General features: G+C 40.4%; 1 protein-coding gene across 1 annotated transcript; it reads right to left on the bottom strand.

Annotated features, from left to right (window-relative positions):
- Positions 1-260: 260 nt before the first annotated feature.
- LOC140070156 (embryonic protein UVS.2-like) lies at positions 261-27,016 on the bottom strand. The gene is made up of 16 exons (XM_072116492.1): positions 26,917-27,016; positions 23,807-23,824; positions 22,853-22,921; positions 21,607-21,677; positions 10,409-10,436; positions 9,370-9,420; positions 8,468-8,602; positions 8,254-8,371; positions 6,291-6,469; positions 6,062-6,143; positions 5,774-5,901; positions 5,521-5,636; positions 4,560-4,785; positions 3,915-4,033; positions 3,518-3,728; positions 261-373 (listed from the first exon to the last, which is right to left on the bottom strand). The coding sequence occupies exons 1-16, from the start codon at positions 27,014-27,016 to the stop codon at positions 261-263; spliced, it is 1,764 nt and encodes a 587-aa protein (XP_071972593.1).
- Between the last annotated feature and the right edge of the window lie 47 nt (positions 27,017-27,063).

Raw genomic sequence — 27,063 nt, 5'->3', positions numbered from 1 at the left:
AACCCGCTGATGTGTTCTCAGAGAAACAAGCGAAGACACCGCACCGACCCTACGACTGCTCTATCGAACTGTTACCAGGCACATCTCCTCCACGAGGATAGGTATATCCACTCACCGTAATCGAGATCACAGCAAGTTCATCCTAAATGGAGGAGAATCTGCAGAAGGGGTTCATCCACAAATCATCTACTCATGCTGGTGCAGGATTCTTCTACATTGCTAAGATGGCTCCCTTCGTCCTTGCATTGATTACCACGGTCTCAATGAAAAACCGCTATCCCCTGCTTCTGATCAAAGAACTTTTTGACTGCCAGCAGGGTTCCAAGTTTTTCACAATGCTGGATCTGCAAGGGGCCTAAAACCTCATCCGTATCTGTGAATGCGGTGAATGGATGACTGTCTTCAATACTAGTGACGGACAATTTGAGTATCTTGTCATGCCTTTGCCCCAGCAGTGTTCCAGGAATTTGTCAATGATATTTTTAGAGACCTGCTCTACACTTGTTTCATTGTCTACCCAGACAATATCCTGGTGTTCTCATCCGATCTGGAGTCTCATTAGGTCCACGTATGTCATGTCCTCCGATGCCTAAGGGGCCCAACATCTCTATGCCAAACTCGATAAATCAGTCAGAGTATAGTTACACCACGCTCCAAATGTAAAGTGATTTTTGAAAGACAATGAAGAGAAATGCTGTTCCCCAGTGAGATAGTCAGAAGGACAGCAAAGTTGCTGCGAGTTCTGGTTCAAAGGCACAGAGTCCTTAGAGGAACAAATAATAACATAGGGTCTAGAAATACCAGAATAATCTTTGCGCGCTACTTAATGTCATATAGAAAGTGGGTAGTAACAAGAAAATACATATGTATTCAATTAGACATTTATTTCACATATATGTTGACAAGGGACAACATGTTTCGGGGATGTATTACCCCCTTCATCAGGTCAAATAAAGGACCAATCTATAGGTCCACTCCATAATTCAATAATCATTACAAAGCATGTAGAGAATCTACTTGGCCCCATTCATACTACCAAAAATGTAGGACAAGTCCAGTTTTTTATAGAATTGCACCATGTGAAAGCGATGCTTGGGGAGTGCTCACTGTACCTCCCTTCTATTCCCAGCTCTATGCTATTCCCGGAATCCGGTCCAGGTGAGCTCATGGCTGTGTAAATGAAGCTTTAGTCCTTTGCCAAGGAGCAATTTTTGTCTGAGGCACTAATCAATGGACTTATCTGACATGTGCAGTTCAGTCCAGGGATCAAAGGTTTTTTCCGGAAAAGCTTCCAAAAACAGGGAGAGTTTCTCAAACCGAACTCACTCAAGGACAACTAGCCTTAATCCCTTAATACCACTGCCATTTTTTGTTTGTGTGCTTTCATAAAATATTCCATGTTGTGTCTTGGGAAGCTGGACATGTGTCATTTTTACTTGGGCTTTGTTTTTACAATATTCACCCTGCACTCCAAATGACACCACAAATGTATTCTTTGGGTTGGTATGATCCCAGAAATACCAATAAATTTATATAGATTTTATCATGTTTTAATAGATTTTAAATTAAACTAGAACCTTTTATACATAAAAACCTAGATTTTGCCCTATTCTGACACTTTTTATATTTTGGTGTACGGAGCAGTGTAAGATACAATTTTTTGGTGGACAAGATGATATTCTCTATGCACCTATTTGGGGGAATGTACAACCTTTTGATGAATTTTTATTCAAAAAAATGTGTGGTGCTAATTGGTGAAAAAGTGGCTATTCTGACATTTAGATGCTATTTCTCATTTCAGGAAAACAATTTTTATATTTTGATAGGTGGACATTTTTGGACGTGATGATACCAAACATGTTTATGATTTTGCTAATGTCACTTCTAGGGAAAGGAGGGTGATTTGAGCTTCATTTTTAAACTTTAAACATTTTTTTTTTTTTAGAAATTTCTACTTTTTTTAACTAAAAAAAAATAGCATGTCACGGGTCGGCCGCGGGTGCATGGAGAGGGCTCACGCGCTGAGCCCTCTCCATAGCCGGTAAGTCTTTGCTGCAAATTGCAGCAAAGGCTTACCGGTAACACCCGCGATCGGTGCTAGCACCGATCGCGGGTGTTTTCACCTCGATCGCCGCCGGCAATGCTGCCGGCGGCTTCAAAAGGATGGCGGCGCGTGGGCGCCGCCATCTTTTCGAGAATCGCCGCTCCCCGTGACGTCATCGGGGAGCGGCGATCCATCGCCATGGTAACCTCGGGTCTCGCGAAGACCCGAGGCTACTTCGGGTTAACCCATGCATTACAATGTGCTATTAGCACATTGTAATGTATGAGTAGTAAAATCAACATATACTGCCATACTGTGGTATGGCAGTATATGATAGGATCGTGCAGACCCCCTAGGGTTAAAGTACCCTAGGGAGTCTGAAAAGTACTAAAAATAAAAATAAAAAAAAGTTAAAAAAAAAAAAAATTATAATAAAAAAGCCTAAAAACTCAAATCACCCCCCTTTCCCTAGAACTGATATAAATATAAATAAACAGTAAAAATCATAAACACATTAGGTATCACCGCGTCCGAAAATGCCCGATCTATCAAAATATAATAACGGTTTTTCACTGCGTTTAATCCCGTAACGAAAAATCGCGCCCAAAGTCGAAAATGGCACTTTTTTGTCATTTAAAAAAATTAAAAAATTCTATAAAAAGTGATCACAAGGTCGAACAGTCCTAAAATTGATAACATTGTAAACGTCATCAAAATCCGCAAAAAATACACCACCCACAGCTCAGTACACCAAAGGAACAGTACACCAGTTCCTGAAAGGGTTAATTTTAGACCCCCTAGGGTACTTGAACCTTATTTTATCAAAAGCAATGAGCCTGGACCAGGCCCTTATATCACACATTAATGCCTTACTAGCATTTACATGGCAGGCATTATCACACACCCTCCCATTATCACACACAGATATTCATGCTTTGAAAATGATTTCAGACTGAACATATCATAGATCATGCAAAAAGAAACTTTATTGAATTACTTTTTATCGACAAGACAAGCGAGAAGGGGGCAAGAGAAAAGTAATAATTTCTTAATTGGTATATTTCTATTAAGATTTGATTCCGTGAAAGAGAGTCAGTAGCGTAACAATGATGTTTCTTCAGTTTCCTTGTAAAATCTTTTTTTAGATCAAATCCTCATGAATTATGTTACTGTCCGATGCACGGCTTTTATACTGTGAAGAAATACACAGACAGATATACAGTATTAGACACTCTTATCATTCTGAATCTACACAATTTAAGACATGTTATTTTTTTATGACAATCTGGTGAAAACTAAAAGTTTTTGTTTTACTGCTAAGGAAAAAATAAAATATATGGCTCTGGGAGATTTATTATAGGATATTTTTGGTATTTTTGTTCATAAAAATCTCTATACAAAGTGATGACAAGCTAAAAAACTGCATGTAGATGACCGTATCTGAGGAATATGGGACAGATCTGTAATACTCACCAAATGTATAGGACGCTTTAAATCCTTTATACTCTTCAGCCTTATCACTAGCAAATCTCAGCACCATGTTATTCCCAAGAGAGGTCAAGACTGGGAACCTTTCATTACCACATGCTGGACCATATTCAATGATGCCATCGGTGACCTCTACCCTGTCGTATTGGCACCATCGACCATCTTCTAGCTCAAGATCAGTAATGGCCAACTGGACCTGTAAAGATCAGAAAGGAACAATGTAATGTGATCATAATATAATTGTCATCTAGTGTAAAGGATAAGACTATAACATGTGAATAATTAATGAGCTCACTGTACATTATTATACAGTGTTAATTTAGGGAAGTATATCAGTATATTCTATATTTCTAGAACATAAATCTATTAAAGAAAACTTTACCTTCTTTCCAACAGGAGCTGTAATATTGTAGATGCAATCCAAGTTTGGTGGGTAGTTTTTGGGATGTCCGGGACTGGTGAAGACTCTGTTTGGTGTATAAAAGGTTCCTCCACATCTCACTAAGGGGAATACAATTTATTGTTATAATGTTTGTACAAAAAGTGTATCTATAATTATATTTTGTGATTTGTATGCCATAGTTCCACAATCCATATTGTAGTCTATGGAAGGTCCCAAGTGTGTGATCATCATGCCTACAAGCCTTCCTAAGCCTCCCAGCTGCCATAGTAAAGGCAATTTCCCCACAGGAGATCCCTTTACTTACTATAACTAAAATGAATGTAAAAGTAATTACAAGAGGAATTTATAGTCTTAAATTTTATTTTTAAACTAATTCTAAATCTTTAATTGTCCCATGCCATAACTTTAACTCACTTTGCCTAGTACTACTGTTTATCAAAATGTATAAACCCATTTACTAAGCTTAAGTACAACATTAAAAAAAACAGATAGCTTGATAAATCTGCCCCTATGAGTTTAATGCCTAAAATAGAAGGGCTTTTGGATTAGCATGTTGTAACATTGTAATTGGTAAAGCAAAAATAAAGCAAAAATGTTTTTGAGAATGTGAATGTAGGACTATACCCGAGCTGTATGAAGCTTTGAAGCCGACCCCAGCAACACTGCTATCACTGGAGAACTCCACCAGTAATTGGTTAGTAGTTCCAACAATCGGAGGTATCCGTCCAGTTCCACAGGTTTTGTCCAGCAACACAGGAGATCTCTTAGAGGGACCATCATAGATCTTCACGTAGTCTGATTTACAATTAGGAGATGACTGGAGATCAAAGGCATCAAAGTTCAATGAAACCTGGAAACAAATAGATATGAACTCAAATTAATGAACAATAGTGTTAAAAAATGTCTTAAAGTCTATACTCTCCTTGTTGCTGCCTAGATCTACTTTTCAGTTTCTGTCTTTCCTTGTGCTTACTAAATCTATTTCTTTCACAGGGTGTAATATTTTTGACTCCCCTCACCAACTTATGATCTGCCGGGGAGACAAAGGAGCCAGTCAGCCAGCCATCAGAGTTCACAGTCCGATTTGTAATCACATCTCGCCTTCTCTTCCAGGCAGATTGTAATTTTCAAAAAGAATGTCGGCTTTCAGATAACAGTCACATGTAAACATGGAGTACCCGGAAACCGGAGGAAACCCACGCAAACATGGAGAGAACATACAAACTCTTTGCAGATGTTGACCTGGGTGGGATTCGAACCCAGGACCCCAGTGCTGCAAGGAAGATGTGCTACTCACTCAGCCACCGTGTCGCCCAATTAAAGAGAAGGATTATCCTTCTAGGCACATTATACTACTATTGCAGCCTAAAAGAAAAGAGGGTAAGGGGCAAGCACACAGGGAATGAACAGAACTATGTGACTTTGTGTCTTTTTTGCCATTGCATCTTTTTTCCTTCTTTCTCTTCCCTACGACATATTGTCTGTAATATCACCGCATATATTTATTTTGTTTTTTAAAAAAATCTTTATTTCTGAGAGATAATTGTGGTTCTATGTGACAGGTCATGCTTCTTAAGTACTGTACCTGTCCTGATGGTGTTCTGATCAGCCAAACACAGTTGGCACCATGGGGGTAGGCTGATGGGTAATTGGCTGAGGTCAGAATTCCACTGTCCTTATTATGTAACGTGGCACAGACATCTAAAAGAGAAAAAAGTAATTCATTTTATTGATTGGATGATAACATAACATGTATAACATCTCTATTGGTCCATTATGATTCACAGATTACAGAGTGAAAAGTTTTGGGTAAAGGATTTGAAAATTGTAGAACTTACTGCATTGGTACAATCGATTGATTTTAGCAACATCCAGAACACTTATACCATCACGTTGTCCAATTCGGACATTTGGGTTTCGTTTGGGTACAATGGTGAGTTGTCCTGAAGTGTTAGAGAATGCCCAACTGGAAGATACCGGAAAGAGAGGAACAAGATTGAAACATGAAATTGTGAGATTATTATCCATCATATGAGAAAATATTTCATGTCATTATAATAATAACAATTCTTACATTTATAATAATTACATGTTATCACTAATAAAGAAAGAAATTGTGGTTTTACCTTTCATAATGCATCACGGATTCAAAGTCATACTCCAGGCCAAGATTATTGGTGTTGACTTTTCCAAATTGTGACCAATCACCTATACAACGATATAATTGTATTAGTCTAGTAATTGGGATGTGTCACTTGTTTTAATTGTTGTCAACTCTTATAATATATTTTTAATGATAAAAACATCAAATATAAGAGATAATATATAGGATTATATTTTCTGTAAGTTCCTTACCTGGAGAAATATATTGGTAGTTGATGGTGACATAATTATCCCGGTCGCTCCTCCTATGTTCATGGTTGAACCCCAGCACATGGTTTAGCTCATGTTGTACAGTTCCTCTATACATACAACCTGCAGTATCTAGTCCAACCCACTGACTTCCTCCTGTTCGCCCAACATATGAGTAACACCTGAATAGATATGAAAATGTTTTATTTTTTTATATTTGGTGAGATGATTCTCAAAGTATAAGCAAAAAGAAGGACATATTGTAGAAGTAACAGAAAATTTAATTATTTTCTCATTTTTTGCCATGCATAGATAAATGTATAAGTCAACAAATCATCTATTGTGTATGATAATGTTTTAGTTTTCAATCAGCAGCTAATGTTGTAGGAAAAAATTGGAATTGTTGGACTTCAAAGGAAACTTGTTACCTCTTTTTACCCCATTTAGTTACCCTGCCCATTCTCCCTCCTGTGGGGTATAAAATATTCCAGCTAGAATTCCCTCTTTTATATATAATTTATCTGCAATAAAAAAAAATTCCAAAATCATGTAAAAGATAAGGTGAGCAGAGTCATATTGAGCCTGCCGTGAGTCAGGTTTAGACTCTATGGGGGGTTTAACTTTTTTTCTTATATTTTGGGAGGTCTTCATTATTAGCAGGGATATCTGCTAACTTTTTTTAACTTTATTTTTTATTTCAGCTACAAATCATCTTAAAGTTACATTTTTAACATAAATCTACTATTATCAACAATGTACTGTAAAATATTATAGTAATAATTATAGTTGTACAATCTTAATTATTAATATGTTTTATGTTGTAAAAGCTTTTTTGTTTTCCTATTTTCCAGTAATCTCCTCCCACTAGGGCAGTGGTGGCGAACCTATGGCACTGGTGCCAGAGGTGGCACTCGGAGCCCTTTCTGTGGGCACCCAGGCCTTCACCCCAACACAGAGTTTGCCAGCTAGGAACAAGGCTTTCTCCTAAGATACAGTACAGCCCAGAATGTGCCAAACTCAGCGTTGTTTTAAAGCGACATCCTTGGCTGCCAGGACTACGGGAGGAGCAAGAAGGTGTGGATTGAGATGGATTGTCATTGGAGCTCCTGCTCTGGGTCCCCTGATTCTTCCTCTTCAGGGGACCCTGGAGGGAAGCTACAATCCAAATTTCTCAATGATCTTTCTATTGTATTGGTGAACTCAGGACGCCAATAAGTTCATTGATCATGTTGGCACTTTGTGACATATAAGTGGGTTTTGGTTGTAGCTTGGGCACTCTGTCTCCAAAAGGTTCGCCATCACTGCACTAGGGGATTGTAATTTTAGATGTCCATAACATCAGGTCTATAGCACCACAAAACATTTTACATCATATTAAAAACTAAAAAGAGAATGTGCATTTGGGTCCAAAATATAACAATCTTTTACATCAAGAGTTACCAACCTCTAAAAACCACATAGAAAGATGTGTATTAAAAAGAAACCTCTTCCTATTACAACAAGCAGTGAATATAATGGGGCACATTTACTTACATTGCTGCTGGAGTTCAAAGAAAATACATTGTTCGACGATAATGCACCGTGCCGCGATTTATTTAAATCGTGACCCGAAGACATGAAAGTGTTGCTTCCCTCTTTAGATCCAACATCTTTTAGGTCATCATCTTTTTAGCGGTGTATCTTAGTGGATGGACTTGTGACACAATTTGAAAGGTAAATCCCGTGCTCCGTCTGAATCAGTCGGACAATGCGATGACACGCCCCCCAATTTGTGTAGCAAGGAAGCCGGCACTCAGGGTCACCGGCGCCACAATCCCAGAACATACACTTCTTAAATACATGTGCAAGCCGTTTTAGCCCCAAAACGGTGCACATTCCGATAAAAGAGAGCGTGCGACCCTTAGTAAATGTGCCCCAATGTACTTTATATACAGAAAAGATAGATTATATAAATAGATAAACCTACCCCTGTCTGGACACAATGTTGAGGTAGTCTTTCTCTGTTGTTCGATTTACAAATCTAACACAGGTGAGCGTCTCATATTCATCCATGGCGGTCTGAAACACTTTGAGATGAGAATCACCTGGAGGTAAGAAGAATATATATATATATGAAGGATGGAAATATATACAATAAACAATTTCCCGTTATGTTTGAAATAAATCAGAAAATAACTGACCATAATCAGAGGAGAGGTTGTAGGGTACATAGACTAGCCCGTCTGCAGATTTGGTCCAAAAGCACTGTGTACAGTCACTAGCACTGCGTCCACTTTTTATCAGTATGTCTCCATCGTGTACAGGCTTAGAAATACCTAAAGGCAAAATATAAGAACAATACTGATACCACTATATAAGTATACATTAGTGTCCACCAACCTCCTTGTTGACATTTCTGGCTGGGCTAAGAATGTTTGCAGTCATGTGACTTCCGTCGAAATTCAGTGGTTACAGAAGCAGAAAAGTTACGAAACATTGAAATTTATTTTGGCCAAAGCCAATGTCACATGACCGCCAACACCACCAGCTCATAGTATTGATAAGGAGACCAGAGACAAAGTAACTGAGATAAGACTTTCTTTATTACCCCCTCTTCTTAATTCCTAGAAGCTTTTCCATTTTTTTACAAGAATTATTTAGTTTAAACTTTGTATCATCTTATCATCAGTTTACTTCTACTGTACAAGAGTTGCTACCTTTATTGGCCGCAGCTATTTTGCTGAAGGTTCCCACAAGTTCTTCTCCATCTTTCACATCTGTAATTTGTACAATTACATATATAGTGAGATTATTATTGATTAAATATTGATCTTTAGTAAATAAATGAACGTCTAAAATAATATTCTTAGCTGTAACTCTACCAATAATAAAAATATAAAAACATTAATATATTTAATCTTTGTTTTTGAAAATTTAGAAAATATCTACCCTGTCACATGGAAAACAAAGCTGGCAGGGCAATAGAAGGGTTTATGGCTTTGGAAAGTAGATTATAAAATGCCAAAAATGCTAAGGGTTAAGTCTAAAAACGATTTGTGGTGAAATATGTCATCTCTATGTATCAAATAGGGTAAATACTTACTTGTGTTAGGATTGGAATTGATATATTTCTTAATCTCATCTAATATTTTTTCTGTTAAAATTAAGGAAAATTGGATTCATGATTAAAACATTTAATGGAAGGGAAGCACGTTCTAATAACTAGCAATAATCAGTTAGATCAAATATGATTTTTATAAAATGTTAGAATAGTAAATATTTTCTAAATTAATAAAATATTACTGATTAAGCTACTGAATGTGTTATTCATAGAATCTTAGGAACAAATAACTCCACCATGTTCCCAATGTAGTATTTCGGCTTTATCTACAATAAAACAATGGGCCTGCTAGATCTTCATAACTCGTGTTATTCCTTACTACATCAAATTATCAAAATATTGGGATCTTCTCCCTTATTAAGTGTGACTTTATCTAGTTTAGGTTCATCAAAAATTTTGAGACCATTAGACGAGGGTTTATATATCAACACAATATCAAGCTTAAAGGGAACCTGTCACCAGGTGACCCATTTTTAGCACTCCCCCAGTCCCCACAGAGCATAGTACATACGCTGGCAAAGTGTTTTTGTATAAAAAATAGGTTTTACAGAAGAAAAGATATGTTATATTGTATCTTTCATTAGCATCTGCTGTGTGACTAGGCAGTTGCCTAATGGGAGGGGCTGGAAAGGAGCAGTCCCCCCCACCCTTGGGAAACATTTGACCTTTTCAAATATATGAATAACTCCCCACATTCGGGGTTGGCTGTAGAGGAGCAGGGGGCGTCGCAAAGCCAAGTGATGGGTGTTTTCATATATTTGAAAAGGTCCCATGTAGTAGCTGTTCCCCAAGGTTCTGGGGGAACTGCTCCTTTCCAGCCCCTTCTAATAGGCAACTAACTGCCTAGTCACACAGCAGATGCTAATGAAAGGTACAATATAACATATCTTTTCTTCTGTAAAACCAATTTTTTATACAAAAACACTTTGGCAGTGTATGTACTATGCTCTGTGGGGACTGGGGGAGTGCTAAAAATGGGTCACCACTATGAAATGTACCCAAATACAGAAAGAGTACTTACCATTATCACCCAAATCATGTACAGGCAGCTGTGGGAAGAAGAAGATTTGTAATTATTCACATTATTCCTTTACAAGAGTTTCATGGAGTTTTTTTGTTCTGTAAAGTATGTGTATTATATTATGGAATGAAATTCTATCATAATCCATAATGGGAGAAGAATAAAATGTTCTCATAAATCTTAGAAATGAAATCCCTAGAATCTCATCACAATTATACAATACATTATCAGAATGTTAGTCAGTGGCTTGTTGGGTAAAATGCTACTAGAATGGTTCTGGTTCTGGTGAAGGTTAAAGTTTTTATTTAGAAAAACCTTTTTTAATTAAAAAAAAAAAAGTTGATTTTTTAATTCACCTGAGCATAACATCTGCAAAGTTTCGATTATCTATGAATCTTTTGTCAAGCATGAAAGATACTTGGAGAATCCAAACATTGCAGATGTTATGCTCAGATGAATTTAAAAATTAACTTTTTTTTTTACTTTATTGGCTACTGTGACCTCTTTGTATTGATTGGTTAATGGTGAATTTGAACACCAGGATGATCAGCTACGAGCATCAACTACGCAAGTATTTCCATTGGAAAGTAGGGGTTGCTGTCTTCCTTCTTTTGTGTAATATCTGACTTCCGGTTACACAAAGTTCCAAGTGATAAAAGGCTTCCCCCATATAAAATACGGTCAGCCAGTCAGTAACTATCTCCGACTCTGGATCAGCCAAGTACAGAGATAATAGACTGCTGCTCTGTTTGGCTTCTCGGAGTCAAAAAGTAATAGAATCATTAGTTGTTTGTAATGAAAGTAATAGGTAGAGATTTCAGCATAACTAGAGAAATTGATCTGAAATAGCAGCAAAAAAATGTAAATATAGAGAAACGGATGAAAAAATGGATGCAGTAGTATAGTAATACAGACATACGAGTAAAAAATGGATGCAGTAGTATAGTAATACAGACATACGAGGAAAAAATGGATGCAGTAGTATAGTAATACAGACATACGAGGAAAAAATGGATGCAGTAGTATAGTAATACAGACATAAGAGTAAAAAATGGATGCAGTAGTATAGTAATACAGACATACGAGGAAAAAATGGATGCAGTAGTAAAGTAATACAGACATACGAGGGAAAAATGGATGCAGTAGTATAGTAATACAGACATAATAGTAAAAAATGGATGCAGTAGTATAGTAATACAAACATACGAGGGAAAAATGGATGCAGTAGTAAAGTAATACAGACATACGAGTAAAAAATGGATGCAGTAGTATAGTAATGCAGACATACAAGGAAAAAATGGATGCAGTAGTATAGTAATACAGACATAAGAGTAAAAAATGGATGCAGTAGTATAGTAATACAGACATACAAGGAAAAAATGGATGCAGTAGTATAGTAATACAGACATACAAGGAAAAAATGGATGCAGTAGTATAGTAATACAGACATAAGAGTAAAAAATGGATGCAGTAGTATAGTAATACAGACATACAAGGAAAAAATGGATGCAGTAGTATAGTAATACAGACATACAAGGAAAAAATAGATGCAGTAGTATAGTAATACAGACATACAAGGAAAAAATAGATGCAGTAGTATAGTAATACAGACATACGAGTAAGTATATTACCTGTTGTGATGGGAATAGAGGGACACCTACTACCTGATCTGCTACGAACATTAGGAGGAGGAGGTAAATTTTGCCCATGATGATAAGATTTCTCTCTACTGTTCAAATAATTTGTCTCTCTGTTGAGAGGAATACTAATCTTTCGGTCAGATCTGCCTTATATACATGTAAGAGATGGAAATCCATCCAATCACAAAGCAGAAATAACAATATCTGTTCTGGCAGGGACATGCTTATTACATGTGTATAATTATCCTATATGACCACATTGTAACTACTATGGAATTACTATTAAGCCATTTATAAAGCTCCGTGGAAGTCACATTTGCGTAATATTGACAATTATGTTAGATTTAGGTGTGCGTGTGTGTCAAATCTAAAATCATAAGATAGTAAATTCATAATTGGTTAATTACTGTTGGCCTTTTTTTTTAAATGATTTGCATTATCAGGTTTCCTAAGGATTTCAAATGGTCTTTAGGTTGTGTAATGATCTTTTTTAGGTTGTGTAATGATCTTTAGTTTGGGGAAGAGGTGGTAAAAATGTAAATATTTCTTTTATAATCAGAATGACACATACTTACGTAAAGACCGTAAGTGAACCCTCCATAAGTGAAGGCGCTCCTTTACCCACATTGTAATTGTGGGCTAACTATGGTTCTTATAGCAGCCAAAAGTTTCAAGGGGCTACAAATAATAATTCCTTTCAGTTTTCCATTCAGTTCTTTATGAATTACAGAAGCTATTAAAAAATAACATAACATGATCTCTAGAGATGAGCGAACATACTTGTCCGAGCTTGATGCTCGATCGAGCATTAGCGTACTCGTAACTGCTCGTTGCTCGGACGAGTATTTCGCCCGCTCGAGAAAATGGCAGCTCCCGCCGTTTTGCTTTTTGGCGGCCAGAAACAGAGCCAATCACAAGCCAGGAGACTCTGCACTCCACCCAGCATGACGTGGTACCCTTACACGTAGATAGCAGTGGTTGGCTGGCCAGATCAGGTGACCCTGGGATAGACTAGCCGCTGCCCGCGCTGCTCGGATCATTCTCTGTCTGGATGCCGCTAGGGAGAGAGCTGCTGCTGCTCAGGGAAAGCGTTAGGGTGTTCTATTAGCTTACTGTTAGGCAGGAGTGATTCTAAAAGAACCCAACAGCCCTTCTTAGGGCTACAATAACGTTATAATTTTTTTTTTTTTATTTGCAGCTAGTACCATATTGTGAGGAATTAGCAGGGGGACTTGCTACCGTTGTGTTTAGCTCTTAGTGACACACATATCCACCTCAAACACCAAAGTGGGAAAATTTATTAGGGGTTTGAGTAGAATTAGGCACAGTCTGCCAGTTTCTTTTTATTTTACGTTTATTTTTTTCATAACTCAGCGTCATCTCATCTGGCATAGTAGTGTGCTGTAATACTTGGCTAGAAAATAGCCATAGGAGAATACAAACGTCTTAATTACGCCTACAGTAGCGTTATATATATTTGATTTCTGGTTGATCTGCTGGTGGCTGTACTTGCTGCAGTGCATCTACTATCAAATTGGGAGCAATTTGGAGTCAGACTTGCAACCACTGTGTTTTAGTGACGCACATATCCATCGCAAAGAACGAAGTGGGAAAATTTATTAGGGCCCGGGGTTGTATTTCAATTAGGCACAGTCTGCCAGTTTCTTTTTATTTCACGTTTATTTTTTTCATAACTCAGCGTCATCTCATCTGGCATAGTAGTGTGCTGTAATACTTGGCTAGAAAATAGCCATAGGAGAATACAAACGTCTTAATTACGCCTACAGTAGCGTTATATATATTTGAGTTCTGGTTGATCTGCTGGTGGCTGTACTTGCTGCAGTGCATCTACTATCAAATTGGGAGCAATTTGGAGTCAGACTTGCGACCACTGTGTTTTAGTGACGCACATATCCATCGCAAAGACCGAAGTGGGAAAATTTATTAGGGCCCGGGGTTGTATTTCAATTAGGCACAGTCTGCCAGTTTCTTTTTATTTTACGTTTATTTTTTTCATAACTCAGCGTCATCTCATCTGGCATAGTAGTGTGCTGTAATACTTGGCTAGAAAATAGCCATAGGAGAATACAAACGTCTTAATTACGCCTACAGTAGCGTTATATATATTTGATTTCTGGTTGATCTGCTGGTGGCTGTACTTGCTGCAGTGCATCTACTATCAAATTGGGAGCAATTTGGAGTCAGACTTGCGACCACTGTGTTTTAGTGACGCACATATCCATCGCAAAGACCGAAGTGGGAAAATTTATTAGGGCCCGGGGTTGTATTTCAATTAGGCACAGTCTGCCAGTTTCTTTTTAATTTACGTTTATTTTTTTCATAACTCAGCGTCATCTCATCTGGCATAGTAGTGTGCTGTAATACTTGGCTAGAAAATAGCCATAGGAGAATACAAACGTCTTAATTACGCCTACAGTAGCGTTATATATATTTGATTTCTGGTTGATCTGCTGGTGGCTGTACTTGCTGCAGTGCATCTACTATCAAATTGGGAGCAATTTGGAGTCAGACTTGCGACCACTGTGTTTTAGTGACGCACATATCCATCGCAAAGACCGAAGTGGGAAAATTTATTAGGGCCCGGGGTTGTATTTCAATTAGGCACAGTCTGCCATTTCCTTTTTTATTTTACGTTTATTTTTTTCATAACTCAGCGTCATCTCATCTGGCATAGTAGTGTGCTGTAATACTTGGCTAGAAAATAGCCATAGCAATAGGATAGCATCGTTTGGTTTTAAAAACTAAAAAACACAAAAAAAAAACAAAAAAACAAAAAAAGTTAAAAAAAAAATACAAGTTATAACTCTCATTTTCAAAATGTTTAACCCGAGGGCTAGGGGTAGAGGACGAGGGCGGGGACGTGGGCGTCCAACTACTGCAGGGGTCAGAGGCCGTGGTCCTGGGCGGGGTGAGACACCACCTGCTTATGAGGGAGCAGGGGAACGCCGCAGAGCTACACTCCCTAGGTTCATGTCTGAAGTTACTGGGAATCGTGGTAGAGCACTGTTGAGGCCAGAACAGTGCGAACAGGTGATGTCGTGGATTGCCGACAATGCTTCGAGCAATTTGTCCACCAGTCAGTCTTCCACGCAGTCCACCCATGTCACCGAAATCGGCACTCCTCCAGCTCCTGCACCTCAGCCTCCTCCCCCCCAGTCTGCCCCCTCCCAGCAAAATTTGCCATTTGAACCGGCATACTCTGAGGAACTGTTTTCTGGACCCTTCCCACAGTCACAAACCACTTGTCCGGTTGCTGATGAGCAATTTTCCGATGCCCAGGTTTTCCACCAGTCGCAGTCTGTGGGTGATGATGACCTTGTTGACGTAGTGGAAGAAGTGTGTAAAGAGGTGTCCGACGATGAGGAGACACGGTTGTCAGACAGTGGGGAAGTTGTTGTCAGGGCAGGAAGTCCGAGGGGGGAGCAGACTGAGGGATCGGAGGATGATGAGGTGACAGACCCAAGCTGGGTTGAGAGGCCGGGTGAACACAGTGCTTCTGAGACGGAGGAGAGTCCTCGACCAGAACAGGTTGGAAGAGGCAGTGGTGGGGCCAGACGGAGAGGCAGGGCCAGAGCTGGTGCATCAGCGCCAAATGTGTCAACTAGTGAAGCTCCCGTGGCGAGGGCTCCTGCGGCGAGGGCTAGATTTTCAGAAGTCTGGAGGTTCTTTAAGGAAACACCGGATGACCGACGGACTGTGGTGTGCCACATTTGCCAAACCAGGATCAGCAGGGGTTCCACCACTACTAGCTTAACTACCACCAGTATGTGCAGGCATATGAATGCTAAACACCCCACTCAGTGGCAACAAGCGCGTTCACCTCCGGCCGTGCAGACCACTGCTCCTTCCCCTGTGTCAGCTGATAGTCAGCCCCCTGCCCAGGACCCTGCCACAAAAACCCCATCGTCACCTCCACGATCCTCCACAGCATCCACCAGCGTTCAGCTCTCCATACCCCAGACGCTGGAGCGGAAACGCAAATATAGTGCAACCCACCCGCACGCCCAAGCCCTTAATGTGCACATCTCCAGATTGCTAAGCCTGGAGATGCTGCCCTATAGGCTAGTAGAGACCGAGGCCTTTCGCAGCCTCATGGCGGCGGCCGCCCCTCGGTATTCGGTCCCCAGCCGCCACTACTTTTCCCGATGTGCCATCCCAGCCCTGCACCAGCACGTGTCAGACAACATAATCCGTGCCCTGACCAACGCCGTTTCTGACAAGGTCCACCTGACCACGGACACGTGGACGAGTGCTGCCGGGCAGGGCCACTATATATCTCTGACGGCACATTGGGTTAACTTGGTGGAGGCTGGGACCGAGTGTGACCCTGCGGCTGGTCATATACTGCCGACGCCGAGGATTGCGGGGCCTACCTCGGTCCAGGTGTTTGAGGCCTACTATGCCTCCTCCTCCTCCCACCCCTCCTCCACCTCCTCCTCCGAACGACCATCCGTGGGCATGGCGCCATCAGTCGGTAGCTCTAGGCACAGCAGCAGTGCCGTCGCTAAGCGACAGCAGGCGGTGCTCAAACTGCTGAGCCTACGCGATAAAAGGCACACCGCCCAAGAACTATTACAGGGCATCACGGCGCAGACTGATCTGTGGCTGGCACCACTGAACCTGAAGCCAGGCATGGTTGTGTGTGACAACGGCCGTAACCTGGTGGCGGCTCTGCAACTCGGCAGACTGACACATGTGCCATGCCTGGCCCATGTGTTAAATCTGATAGTTCAGCGTTTCCTCAAGGCATACCCCAATCTGTCTGATTTGCTCACGAAGGTGCGCCGCATCTGTGTGCATTTCAGGAAGTCCAGCACAGATGCTGCCACTCTCAGGGCAGCGCAGCGCCGCCTCCAACTGCCCGCTCACCGACTGTTGTGCGACGTGCCCACGAGGTGGAATTCAACACTGACCATGTTATCCAGAGTTTACCAGCAGCGCCGAGCGATTGTAGACTGCCAGATGTCAACTTCCACCAGAACTGGTAGTCAGGTCAGTCAGCTTCCTCAAGTCTACAATGAGGAGTGGACGTGGATGTCTGATATCTGTCAGGTGCTGAGTAACTTTGAGGAGTCAACACAGATGGTCAGTGGCGATGCCGCCATCATCAGCCTCACCATCCCGCTGCTTGGCCTGTTGAAAAACTCTCTGGTCAGCATGAAGTCGGAAGCTTTGCGCTCCTCACAAGAGACGGGGGAAGAAGATTCCCTTGTTGATAGCCAAAGCACCCTTAGGTCTGTTTCTCAGCGCATATCGGAGGAGGTGGAGGTGGAGGAGGATGAGGAGGAAGAGGAGGAGAATGTTGGCGAGACACAAGAGGGGACCATTGTTGAGTCCTACACTGTTGAGCGTGTATGGGCAGAAGAAGAGGAGTTGGAGGAGGAGGAAATGGACAGTCAGGCCAGTGAGGGGAGTGAATTCTTACGCGTTGGTACTCTGGCGCATATGGCAGATTTCATGCTAGGCTGCCTATCCCGTGACCCTCGCGTTCAAAGAATTTATTCCAGCACCGATTACTGGGTGTTCACTCTCCTGGACCCACGGTACAAGCAAAATCTTTCCACTCTCATCCCTGGAGAGGAAAGGAGTGTGAGAATGCATGAATACCAGCAGGCCCTGGTGCACAAGCTGAAACAGTATTTCCCTTCTGACAGCGCTAGCGGCAGAGTGCGTAGTTCTGCGGGACAAGTAGCGAGGGAGAGTAGGCGAGCAGGCAGCTTGTCCAGCACTGGCAAGGGTACGCTTTACAAGGCTTTTGCCAGCTTTATGTCACCCCAGCAAGACACTGTCACCTGTCCCCAGTCTCGGCAGAGTAGGGCTGATCTTTACAGAAAGATGGTGAGGGAGTACGTAGCTGACCATACCATCGTCCTAAATGATCACACAGCTCCCTACAACTACTGGGTTTCAAAGCTGGACATGTGGCACGAACTGGCGCTCTACGCCTTGGAGGTTCTTGCCTGCCCTGCCGCTAGCGTCTTGTCAGAGCGGGTTTTCAGTGCAGCTGGTGGCATCATCACCGATAAGCGTACACGCCTGTCGACTGACAGCGCTGACAGGCTGACGCTTATCAAGATGAATAAAGCATGGATTTCTCCTAATTTCAAATCTCCAGCAGGTGAAGGAAGCTCAACCTGAATAATTTATCCACTCCTCCTCCTCCTCATTTTCCTCCTTCTCCTCCTCTTTCTACAGTAAAGCAGAGGAAACTGGCTGTTTTTTGACAGGGCCCACTGGCTCTAGGTATAGTACTTTATGCATTTAATTTTTCTGGAGGGCCACCGACACGGTCCTCTGTTTTAAACAATTTTTGGGAGTGCCACATACAGGCACTCAATCTATTCAATTTTTCTGGAGGGCCACCTTTCCGGTCCTCTGTTTTAAACAATTTTTTGGGACTGCCACATACAGGCACTCAATCTATTCCATTTTTCTGGAGGGCCACCTACCTGCTCCTCTGGTTTAAAAACTTTTTTGGACTGCCACATACAGGCACTCAATCTATTCCATTTTTCTGGAGGGCCACCTACCTGCTCCTCTGGTTTAAAAACTTTTTTGGACTGCCACATACAGGCACTCAATCTATTCCATTTTTCTGGAGGGCCACCTACCTGCTCCTCTGGTTTGAAAAATTTTTTGGACTGCCACATACAGGCACTCAATCTATTCCATTTTTCTGGAGGGCCACCTACCTGCTCCTCTGGTTTGAAAAATTTTTTGGACTGCCACATACAGGCACTATCCAAATTGAATTGTCTCCATAGCAGCCTCCACACGTTGTCTCCATTGCTACCTCCAAAAGTCGTCCATATAGCTGCCTCCATACATCGTCCCTTTATCAAACGAGGTTTGTCAGGCCGAAATTTGGGTTGTTTTCATGGATTCCACATCAAAGTTGTTAACTTTGTCGCCACCCTGCTGTGTTATCCACAAAATACACTGGCAAACTTTTACCATTTACGGATATTATTTCAGCGCTTCTTGCGCATCTGTTTACATTCCCCTCACCCGCCATATCCTAAACTTATAAGAACGCTACTACACTTGATCTTATACAAAAGGTTCTTAGAAGTGCTGTTTGGGGAGTAGCCTAGAGACAGGGGCTTGAATTGGCGAAAGCTCGCCTAGCAGCGGAGCGCCAGCTCCATGCGCATCATGCGCTTCTTGCGCATCTGTTTACATTCCCCTCACCCGCCATATCCCAAACTTATAAGAACGCTACTACACTTAACTTGGTGCAGGCTGGGACCGAGTCTGACCCTGGGGCTGGTCATATACTGCCGACGCAGAGGATTGCGGGGCCTACCTCGGTCCAGGTCTCAAAGGCCTACTATACCTCCAAATCCTCCCACCCCTCCTCCACCTCCTCCTCCTCCGAATTACCATCCGTGGGCATGGCGCCATCAGTCGGTAGCTCTAGGCACAGCAGCAGTGCCGTTGCTAAGCGACAGCAGGCGGTGCTCAAACTGCTGAGCCTAGGTGATAAAAGGCACACCGCCCAAGAGCTATTGCAGGGCATTCCACATCAAACTTGTTAACTTTGTCGCCACCCTGCTGTGTAAGCCACAAAATATACTGGAAAACTTTTTTCATTTACGGATATTATTTCAGCGCTTCTTGCGCAGATGTTTACATTCCCCTCACCCGCCATATCCCAAACTTATAAGAACGCTACTACACTTGATCTTATCCGAAAGGTTCTTAGAAGTGCTGTTTGGGGAGTAGCCTAGAGACAGGGGCTTGGATTGGCGAAAGCTCGCCTGGCAGCGGAGCGCCAGCTCCATGCCAAGAACCAACTAACATAGTTTTAACTGCAGCACCTTTAATCTACTACTAGTTCACTGCCTCCATACATCGTCCCCTTATCAAACGAGCTGTGTCAGGCAGAATTTTGGATTGTTTTCATGGCTTCCATGTTAACTTTGTCGCCACCCTGCTGTGTAATCCACAAAATATACTGGCAAACTTTTATCATGTACCAATATTATTTGAGCGCTTCTTGCTCACCTCCTTTGGTTCCTCTCTGCTACCCATTGGTTTGAAGCCTGAGTCCATTTAGGGTATGTCGCCATGCCACTCTCTAGCCTTCCGCTGCTGCCGCTGCCTCTGCATGCCGTCCCCTATAGTGTCAGGGTCAATTATTGGATGTTTTAGATGCTATCTAGCTTCATTCTGTCACTCTGTCATGGCCATGCTGTTGCCCATAATTTTGGCATAATGGTGCATTTAAGCAGCCTCAGAGGCATCCATGCATGCTGCCCCTGCTGTTTCCTGTCCATTTCCGTGGTGTTTCCATCCTTTTCTGAGGTTCCCAGGTGTTTGGCCAAGCTTCCCTGTGCAGAGCCTTGGTCCCCTTGAAAAATGCTCGAGTCTCCCATTGACTTCAATGGGGCTCGTTACTCGAAACGAGCACTCGAGCATCGGGAAAAGTTCGTCTCGAATAACGAGTACCCGAGCATTTTAGTGCTCGCTCATCTCTAATGATCTCCCCTGGCTGGACTGAAAACGTTTTGTGCAGGTTATCAATTAATGCTTGGTCTCAAAAAACATACTATGAAAATCTCTGTAAAACATAAGACAAAAATGCATACCAAAAATCTAAAAAGTTAATACCCTTTCAATACAGAGATTTGAAGATGTTTTTCTTAAAGGGGTATTCCTATCTGGGCATTTACATTTAATTTCATTCATTTTCCATATATAACCATTTCTTCAATTGGATGTTATTAAAAAAAAGTTTCTGTGTTAAGATAATTTCTCATAAATGTAGCCATGTTGTCCCTTGGAAACTACATATCTTCCTCGGATACGACCACCTCACATTTTGGCAGCGGTGGCCAGACATGCGCTATTGAGTCCTGCCTGACCACCTGGGTTCAGAGTTCATTACCACAGGATGGCTGTAGGACCTGCAGTAACTCCCGGACATTTCATATACAAAATCTTTTTGTTTCTTTGTGCAATCCCTCTAGCGGTGGTCGTATCCGAGGAGTAAGTCTTGTTTCTAAGGCACCATATCACTACATTTATGAGAAATTATCTTCACACAGGTGAAATTTTTTTAATAACATCTAATTGATGAATTGTTTACATATGGCAGATTAATCAAACTGAATGTGAATGCTCAGATGAGAATACCCCTTTAATTCTCTTATTTGTAAAACTAAACACATCCAGTATCAATATTATTTTAGCAATATTAAGTTTTACTCTTTCTTATGGCTGGTTGGGAAATTGCGTATGAAGAGCTCACAGACCAAGCCTTCTCCATGTAAGATGGGCATCATCTGTATTATGTAGCTGAAACCTACCAGCAACTGCTGGTGCTGGCTCTGATCATGGTAGTTGGCCTGTTATGTGTTGTGGATACACCTGACTGCAGTAGCTAACTTTGATTTACATGGGGGGCACCATTCTGCATGGCCAAGTGGCGCCCTTGTGACATCATTGGAGAGAACTAATAAGTCATCATGACAGCTTGGCGCCTGTTGGAAGCTGTACAGTAATAGTACAGTGGAGGAAAAAATTATTTGATACCAGGTCAATTTTGCTAATTTTTCCCACCGACAAGGGGGAAGGTCTGTAATCGTTATTGTAGATCACTTCAACTGTGAGAGACATAACATAAATCACATTGTATTGCATGAAATAAGTGTTTGATCCTCTACTATCGAGCAAAAATCATCCGCAATCACACTGCAACCTCTCCACTATGGGCAAAAAAAGAACTGTCTAAGGAAACCCTGGACAAGATTGTAGACCTGCACAAGGCTTGGATGAGCTTAAGGACAATAGGTAAGCAGCTTGGTGAGAAGACAACTGTTACAGTTATTATGGACACAATTACACAATTATTACAACATGGAAGAAACACTGTATGACTGTCAATCTTCCTAGGTCCTCGGCTCCATGCAAGATCTCACCCCCTGGGGTAAGGAACCTGAAAGATCTAGAGAGTATCTGTATGGAGGACTGGGCCAAATTCCCTGATGCAGTGTGTGCAAACTTGGTCAAAAAATATAGGAAACACCTGACCTGTAAACTATTTCTGTACCAAATATTACTTTTTTTTCTATGGGATCAAACACTTATCTCATGCAATAAAATGCAAATTATTTAAAATGATCATGATTTTCCGGGTTTTTTTTAGATTCTGTCTTACAGTTGAAGTGTACCTACAATGATAATAACAGACCTCTCCATTGTTTGTAGGTGGGGAAATAAAATACTTGTTTCCCACATGGAAATAGCATCGGTTATTCCACCCCTAAGGGTTCAAAAGCCATATGGGGCCTAAAATAATAATAATAATAAAAGGTTTGAAATATGAAAAAGTAAAATAAATATTCAAGAACACCTCTTTCCTAAAAGATAAGATACTTTATTAATCCTAGAGGGAAATTTATGCATCAAATCACTTAACATTAATACAAACAAGACATAAAAGCACATAAAACAAGATATATAATGATATAGTTGTATAATAAGAGTATGTACAGAGTATAATAATTAAAATACACAATAATACACGAGTAAGTAATACTACCAAATTTTGTCTGAGCAAGCTACGTCACTGGTATTCAGCTTCGCCGACAATTACAGTGGGAAGAAAGAATCGAAGGTACCTGTCTGATCGGCATTTTTATTGAATAAAGTGATTTTTAATAAAATTTCCCAGTGAACCACCTTAAAACCTACAATAGCCTCTGATTTTTTAATCACTTTCTATTTGTCTATTCTCTTGTTATCAGATAAAGAGACACTATGGGGCACATTTACTTACCCATCCGAGTTGCGATCCCTGATCTATCGGACTCTCCGATGATGATGCACTGTGCAAGTAAGTGCTTATCTTGCGACACAAATTTAAATGTTAAATCATTCTGGATCATCCGACAGCCCAGCCCCCGATTTGCGTGACGTGAAAGCCAGTTGATCGGGTGTGACACAATCCCCAGCGTGATCCCCGAAAAGTCGGGAAACCCAACCAAAATGTGCCCGCGGATCGTTAATAAATATGCCCCTATATCCCCAAAACGTAGAATACTTGCCACGGTTACCTGATAAAAAGACAGTAGTATTTTATTACAAACTTCAAATGCTGTAAATGAGCAAAGAAAAAACAATTTCCCCAAAGCTTTCTTACAATGCAATTCAACCTCCGTGTTTCAATTTAACTTCTCAACTAGAAGTGCATCTAAATAGTTATACTTTGAGACAATCTCAATAGCAGCTCCATCAATAACTAATGGCTCCACTGGTGACCTAGCGTTTTATCCTTTCCTTAGGGCTCTTTCACATTGGTTTTGTTTTTCATGTCCGTGGTTCTGTGTTTTCCACGGATACCTCACAAAGCCATTTATTTCAAAGGGTGTTTTCACATGGGCTTGTATTTTCACTGATCCGTTATCCGTTGCAAAAATTATGAAAGATGTCCTATTTTTTTCGGATCATGAAGGGCAATAGAAGTCTATGGGTCCGCAGAGAAAAGGAAGAAACATCCGTTTCACTGATGAGGCTTAAAATCCAGTTGTGATGTTTTTAAAGCATCGTTAAAGCTTCAGTTTTTTGTGAATACTGAGACAAATCGGAAGAAAAATGGAAATGAAACGCAACGGATGCAGAACTGAAGCTGAGCACCAACGCCAATGTGAAAGAGCTAATATTAAGCTTCCTACCATTATTCTTACACCAGTGAGCAAATGAAGCTACAATCACCGATAAGCCAGGTCCTCACCCTTGTTAATAAACCCAACTAGGACACAAAGAAAAATAAACAAGTGAAATCATAAACACTATAAGTATCAAAATATAAAAAGAATTATTTTTGGCATTGATCCCTGTTACCGAAATTGCGTCTAAATGTCCAAATCCCCACTTTTTAGGTACTTTGTCTACAACAAAAATTTAGAAAAAATTGTATGATTTTTTTATGTCAAAATCGGATGAATGGATGAATTAAAACATCCTTTTACCCCACAGCTCCGTACATTGAAAGGTAAAAAAGTTATGGCTGTCAGAGTATGGCAACACAAGAGTTTTTTTTTTTTTAAAGTGTATTAAGAAATAACTAAACTATACAAATTAGATATCTCCACAATAAGAATAAGGGAGAGGTGTCCTCTGAAAGTTATAAATGAAAGTTGTTAAAACTAAGTCATTCAGGGCTTTTTTTTTTCAAAACTAATTTACCACATTTGGAATTTTTTTTCCAGCTTCCCAGCACATGTCAAAAAATACTAAACAGCGTCACTAGAGAGTACATTTTGTCTTCTTGCAGAAATCAAGCCATCTCATAACTTACATAGCAAAAATCCAAAAGATGTGAGAGTGAAAAATCAGAAACCCAAAAACAGCTGGTTCTGAAGGAGATTAAAAATAAATAGATTTTTTTTATTTTGAAATATTATTTTAAAATTAATAATATATTTTTGTAACAAATATTCTGCCTTTTTTATATTATTTTGTGGCATTGATGACAAGGACCATATTTATGCTACACTGCCCTAGGTACGAAGCCTGAAAATTGCAATTTAAATGCTTATTTACGCATGTCATTTATCCTCATTAGTTCATTTCTGAATAATCATAATTATATTGGGTTAGTGTGAACAAAGATTCAGAATTGTATTCAATTCCTTACTGCACAGGTATTTATCCCTTTAGCTTTATTGATCCTTTAAGGTGTTTTCCAACCTTCAATTGATGTCCAATATCCATGGAAGAGGGGCTCACACTCCAGAACTCTTTTTTGACAACCTTTTTTTCCAATTTGCTAAAATAGGGAGTTGGTAATTTATTTTCCCTTGATAGTACTGGATTGGTTTATAAATCATTTCTTCAAAAAAGTGGTACTAAACTAAGGTGCCAAACCCAACATAGCAGCTAAAGGTATAATTGGTAGGGTCAGTTATCTGTAAAGTGGGTATTTGTGCACAAATACACTAATAATGGAGATGATGACGGCTTGATGAACAGAAAACAAAAAATTTTGGCATCACTTTTACTCTTTATGTAATAATAGTAATAAAGAATATCATCAATAATAATAATAATATAAATACAAACTGACAAAATCTCGGAGACAGAGGCTTTAAGGGGTTTTCCCACAAATCAAAGTTAGGCTCTATCCATAGGATACGGCCTAACTTGCAGATCATTGGGGGTCTCATTGATGAGACCCCCACAGATCACAAAAAAGAGGGGTCCGATGGTGTCCCAGGTAAATCAGTCAGACCCCTCGGAGAGTAATGAAGCAGATGGCTGTGCATGACCATTCTGCTCCTTTCATTTCTTTGGAGCTCACAGAAATCGCTGAGAGATGTATGTTTTCCATTGAGATGTTTGTTTTCATGATCCTGTGGATAGGGCCTAACTTAGTTTCGTGGAAAAACCCCTTTAAAAACACTTCCTTCCGCCTTTGCCTTGGTGTGTGTCCAAAATTCAGTTTATGCCCAAATATATAACATTTAGATTGTTATATATAACATAACTTAATCAGAATCTGACGAAGGCGCTGGTCCAAGCGCCGAAACACGTAGTTCATTTGTAAAAATAAAAACTCCTCTAAAGTGAAGTTGCTCCATGCTGTGGATTTTTCCTGTCTTGCTTACCCAAAAGCTGGATTCACATGTGATTACGTGCTTTTACTATAATCTTTAGAGTAATTTGAGTTATTTGAAAACCAGTCCTTTGTTCTTTGATGACATTGTTTTTAGTACTATAGAGAAAAGAACAATGGACCGCAACAATAGTACCACACGTCAGAACAATCGTACTACATAGAAACCACAAGAAAAGTGTGACGTGATATAGGTACTGAAATTATATATACAATAAGTCGGTAAACAAAAAAATAATCACCAAAACAATATCACCAATTGATTGTCCATTTTCTATAAACTATTAATAGATACCCAATCAGAGGCTATGCAGTCACACCTGAACAAATGGTCTGACAAGCTGGATACTACAATCAGTGAAAAACAATGGCAAATGGCATTCAGAATTCCGCCTAAAGTATCCAGATGTATTAACCATTTAGAAAACACCATAAAAATAAGATACAACTGGTACTACACCCCACACAGATTGTCTCGAATTTACCCAGACTTTACATCCAAACTTGCTGACGTTGTCATAGCGACAACGCTGATATGCTACACATTTGGTGGCACTGTAGTCATATAAACAAATTTTGGGAAGCTATTAATGCTCTGCTGACTAAAATATGTACGTTCCCAATTCAGCTATCAGTCCTACAGGCTCTTTTCTTTATAAATTTGGAAGAATTCCCCCACACCCATCTAACAGTGATCACTCATGTACTTATTGCAGCCAAAATCAAAATTGCCAAATACTGGAAAGACCCTGCCCCACCGCCTCTAGCAGAAGTCATTAGCTCAATAAATGAAAATTGTCTATACGAAAAAACCATCGCCCACTGTCTACATAAGATCCCTAAATTCTTTAACAACTGGGATATATGGCTAAGCTCGTCATACAACACCATCAATGTATAACCATGCAATTCTTTTTATACAACCACTGCAACTCATTGTACATTCAAATTTGTCGCCAAGTTTATGTTCTTTTGGTTATTTGTTCTCTCTTTACGGTTTTCCATTCTACATTGGCTTATAGATATTTCCTATATAACATCGGAAACAATTTTTTTTTATGATTTGATTTTTATGATTTTTTATGAGTTCGTTTAGCGTTGGAGCGCCAACGCTAAACGAACTCAGAGCTCAACCACTAAACCATTTTCCATATTGTACTTGAGGAAGGGCTTCCCGCCCAAAACGCGTCTACTTTTACTTGGAATAAATAAACTTAAAAACTTACAGAAGACTCTCTCTACAATAGCGCCGTGCCAGCTTTCCTTCCGGTTTTCTAAACCCCACTCCGTGCATGAAAATACCGGTATAGCCGCCTTGACGGGCATATACCGGCAAGCTGATGGGCAGCTGTTGAATTAATTCTATGCGTGAT

The sequence above is a fragment of the Engystomops pustulosus genome, chromosome 7 (assembly GCF_040894005.1).
Source record: "Engystomops pustulosus chromosome 7, aEngPut4.maternal, whole genome shotgun sequence".
NCBI classification, from domain to species: Eukaryota; Metazoa; Chordata; class Amphibia; order Anura; family Leptodactylidae; genus Engystomops; species Engystomops pustulosus.
This window is presented reverse-complemented; position numbering and strand designations above follow the sequence as displayed.

What these genes read in the sequence shown, in the direction of transcription:
- LOC140070156 (XM_072116492.1), bottom strand. Translation starts at nt 27,016, where the DNA reads ATGCCCGTCAAGGCGGCTATACCGGTATTTTCATGCACGGAGTGGGGT. An exon ending in CAATTCCAATCCTAACACAA is followed by an intron (nt 8,603 to 9,369) that starts GTAAGTATTTAC and finishes TTTTGCCTTTAG; the next exon opens with GTATTTCTAAGCCTGTACAC. An exon ending in CAGCTCCTGTTGGAAAGAAG is followed by an intron (nt 3,729 to 3,914) that starts GTAAAGTTTTCT and finishes TGATCTTTACAG; the next exon opens with GTCCAGTTGGCCATTACTGA.